Raw genomic sequence first — 3,769 nt, forward strand, 5'->3', positions numbered from 1 at the left:
CTTTTACAAGATGCTTCACATCCCATTTGACAATTTTATTCCATAAAAACCCATGGAGCATTTATCATGTGGAATTCTAGGGGAATATAGAAATGATAAGTCAGACTCAAGAGAAACTTCTTTGGGCTGGCATGCTATAGTGGGTAAAGCCATTGCCTGAAACTTTAGCATCCTATTAGTTTGTGTTCTGGCTACTTCCATTTGCATCCACCTCCATGTTAATGGCCTGAGAAAAACAGTGGAACATGGCCCAAGTGTTTTGGCCCCTACCACCTACATAGGAGACCTGGATGAAGCTCCTGGCTCCTGAGACCATTTGGGGAATGAAGCCATGGATAGGAGATCTTCACCTGTCCTTCTTTGTATCTCTTTCAAACAAATACATCTTAAAATAGGAAGAGATTTAAGGCACAGTTTTACTTGAGGTCTGAAAGTAGGGTGGGAGTTGGGAATTATCTCAAAGGTGGGAAGGGGAAGATAATCTATGCAGAAAGCATTGCACAAAAGAGGATCTGGCAACAATTACTCAGTGTGACTGACGAACAGTGTGGCACAGTGAGGCATGTTCATGCAAGTGAGGATGTGAAACGTAAGGAAGCAAACAGAGATGCTACAGAGTTCCCTGCCAACATGGTGAAGAGTCTAAATAGTGCCCTATCCATGAGGAGGCACCTTAACAGACAGTTGAGATGTAGTTAAGTCACAGCTTTATGAACATTATTATGGCCACAGCACCGAGCAAGAAGCAAATCTGAAGGCAAGGAAAGTGGTGCCACTCCTTTAAGAGATGATGAGCGTTCAAAAGGAGGCAGAGCTGTGGTCACAGACCAAAAAGAATAGAGCTGTGAGATGGACAGTTTCTTGATAGGCAGGATCCCAGCTACTCCTTTGGGAGGAGTGGAGAGTTTTTGGTTCACAATGACTGACAAAGTTCATTTAGCCACTTAACAACAGAGGTGGCGGAGTATGTACTTCTGTCCCAAAAATGTTTCCTTGCACCTGCTTTCTTGACACATGTAAGGTGACTGTAAGACTTTCTTTGAAGGCAGGAACTAGTGTCGGTCATCTATGAAGCCTGACAGAAACACTGGACATGTTTTGTGTTTGGTACATATTCAATAAAAGCAAAGTAGAAGTAATGGTAAATCCTGGCTGCGGCTTTTTAACATGCTTCTTCTAGATCTCGCAGGAGTCAGTGGCTTCACCGCAGAGAAATCTCACCATGGTGACCGAATTCCTCCTCATTGCATTCACTGACTGCCCGGAATGGGCGCTGCCTCTCTTCCTTCTCTTTGTGTTGATGTATCTCATCACGTTACTGGGGAATTCGGGGATGATTGCTCTGATTCGTGTGGATCGCCGGCTGCACACGCCCATGTATTTTCTTCTGAGTCATCTGTCTTTCATGGACATCTGTTACTCATCTGTTACTGTTCCTCAGATGATGGTGGTGCTGTTGGAGCGTGGGGCCGCTTTATCCTACACTCGCTGTGCTGCTCAGTTCTTCCTGTTCACTTTCTTTGGTTCCATCGACTGCTACCTTCTGGCCATCATGGCCTATGACCGCTATGTGGCCGTGTGCCACCCCCTGCTTTACGTCACCATCATGACGCAGAAGGCTCGCTTCTGCTTTGTGTTTGGGGCGTACACTGCCGGCCTCTTCAGCGCCTTGGTGCGGACCATCTCCGCCTTCACTCTCACGTTCTGTGCAAACAATGAGATCGACTTTATCTTCTGTGACCTCCCACCTCTTTTAAAGTTGACCTGTGGGGACACCTCCACTCAGGAAATAATAATTATCGTGTTTGCCATTTTTGTCATCCCTGCTTGTATGGTGGTGATCTTGGTGTCCTACCTGTTTATTATTGTGGCCATTTTGAGGATCCCGTCAGCGGGAGGTAGGGCCAAGACCTTCTCCACCTGTGCCTCCCACCTCACTGCTGTATCTCTCTTCTTTGGCACTCTCATCTTCATGTACCTGAGGGACCACGCCGGCCAGTCCTCAGAGAAGGATCGAGTGGTGTCTGTGTTTTACACCACAGTAATTCCCATGTTGAATCCCCTCATCTATAGCCTGAGAAACAAAGAAGTGAAGGAGGCTCTATGGAAAGTTCTCAGCAGAGCTAAGTTGTCCTAAGAATTTCATATCTTGAGAAATCTTGCTCTGTAGGTCTTTTCCCACAAAACCTCAAGGAAACTGGTTCTTTATGACACTGCATATTTAAATGAATAGTTTGTGGTGCATTGTATTAACAAGGAATCCAGAATTATGAACTCTAAAAAGAAGGAAGAAAATGAACAGGCAACCTGAGAAATGGATGGCTTGAGAGCTGTGACTTTCAAGATCAGTGACAAAAAAATTTGGAAATCCTGTGTGATTCAGAGACACGTCTCATCAATCTGTGATTAGAAAAGATCACACCAGCTGAACAATTTTGTCATTTATTTTGCAGCACTTTATCTTGTACAAATGTCAAAAATAATGCATGGTAAGCTCTGTATTTAGCATGTAGATTCTGCACTTGCTAATACTCCGCTGTGTTTACTTCATTATAAATATGTACATCTATATACACATGCATGGACATACATATATAACCAGTTTGTTGATTTATCCACCCATCATATCTTCTTATGTTTTGATTCATTTTCAAAGTGATTTGCAGACAAACATTCTTACCCTTCACCCCTTCAGAATTACATCATTAGTTGGAAATCCATGCATTTACTTAGAATGATCCAGTTATGGTGGTTTCAAGGTCTGATTTATAAAGCGGATTGTGCTCGAGATAGTCTTTAGAATCTCTTGGTAGTTCCCTCAGCTGCTTCACACAGATCATTAACCAGCCTCGGTAACAGAAATGTCAACACCTATCCGCACTGGAAAAACGACGTAGACTTTCTTCCTCTTCACTTATCCCAGCTGAGTGTCTATATTCTGAGTGTTAACGCCCTGTGTTCTTAAAGCCTCTGTCCTCTGCAAGGCAGAGTGTTGCTACATTCCCAGAACAGGTGGGCAAAGGGGCATCATCTTCTGTACTGAGTTCTTGTTCTCTGCAATTGGTCACCTGTGACTGAGTCCCATGAAGTCTTCTCAGCCTTTGTCTCCATCAAACTCAAGGCATTGGAAGGAAACAGGCTAACTATATTCATCTTTTTTTTTGCATTTTTCTTGAATCCTTATTCTTGAAGCTCAAAATGATTTCTCATCCTGCCCCACTCAGATTACCAAAACAACAAAATCTTAGGTATGTAAGTGATGTAAACGACTGCGGCAGCAGTATTTTGGGAGTAGCAATGTCTTACAAACAGAATGATTCAAAATCTGGCCAACCGAAAATGCTGTGTCACACATGAAATTCCAGGAAACAGGATTCATATTCAAAGAAGCAAATATATAGATCATAGAAGATTCAAAGTATGTGGAGCCAGAGGAAATTCATTTTAACATTAATTGAAATAAAATAAAAGCACATCTTAAATATTTAAAGACATTATGCTTATTATAGGAGATAGAACACTTTAAGATTTTTTAGAAACTTATTCTTATTGGAAAGGTAGATCAGATTTATGGAGAGAAGGAGAGACAGAGAGAAATCTTCCATTGGTTCACTCGCCAAGTGGCCGAACGGCTGGATCTGAGCCAATCCAAAGCCAGGAGCCAGGAACTTCCTCCAGGTCTCCCACATGAATGCAGGGTCCCATGACTTTGGGCTGTCCTCTACTATTTTTCCAGGTCACAAGCAGGGAACTGGATGGGAAGTGGAGC

The 3,769-nt window shown here is 43.0% G+C and overlaps 1 protein-coding gene across 1 annotated transcript; it reads left to right on the top strand.

The window, feature by feature from the left end:
* The first annotated feature begins 245 nt into the window (after positions 1-245).
* LOC121172356 (olfactory receptor 9Q1-like) lies at positions 246-2,137 on the top strand. Its single transcript, XM_041004217.1, has 2 exons — positions 246-256; positions 1,213-2,137. Exons 1-2 carry the CDS (start codon positions 246-248, stop codon positions 2,135-2,137), a joined length of 936 nt encoding a protein of 311 aa, XP_040860151.1.
* The last annotated feature ends 1,632 nt before the right edge of the window (positions 2,138-3,769 follow it).

The sequence above is a fragment of the Ochotona curzoniae genome, unplaced genomic scaffold (assembly GCF_017591425.1).
Source record: "Ochotona curzoniae isolate NIBS_2020 unplaced genomic scaffold, NIBS_Ocur_1.0 scaffold_3171, whole genome shotgun sequence".
NCBI lineage: Eukaryota > Metazoa > Chordata > Mammalia > Lagomorpha > Ochotonidae > Ochotona > Ochotona curzoniae.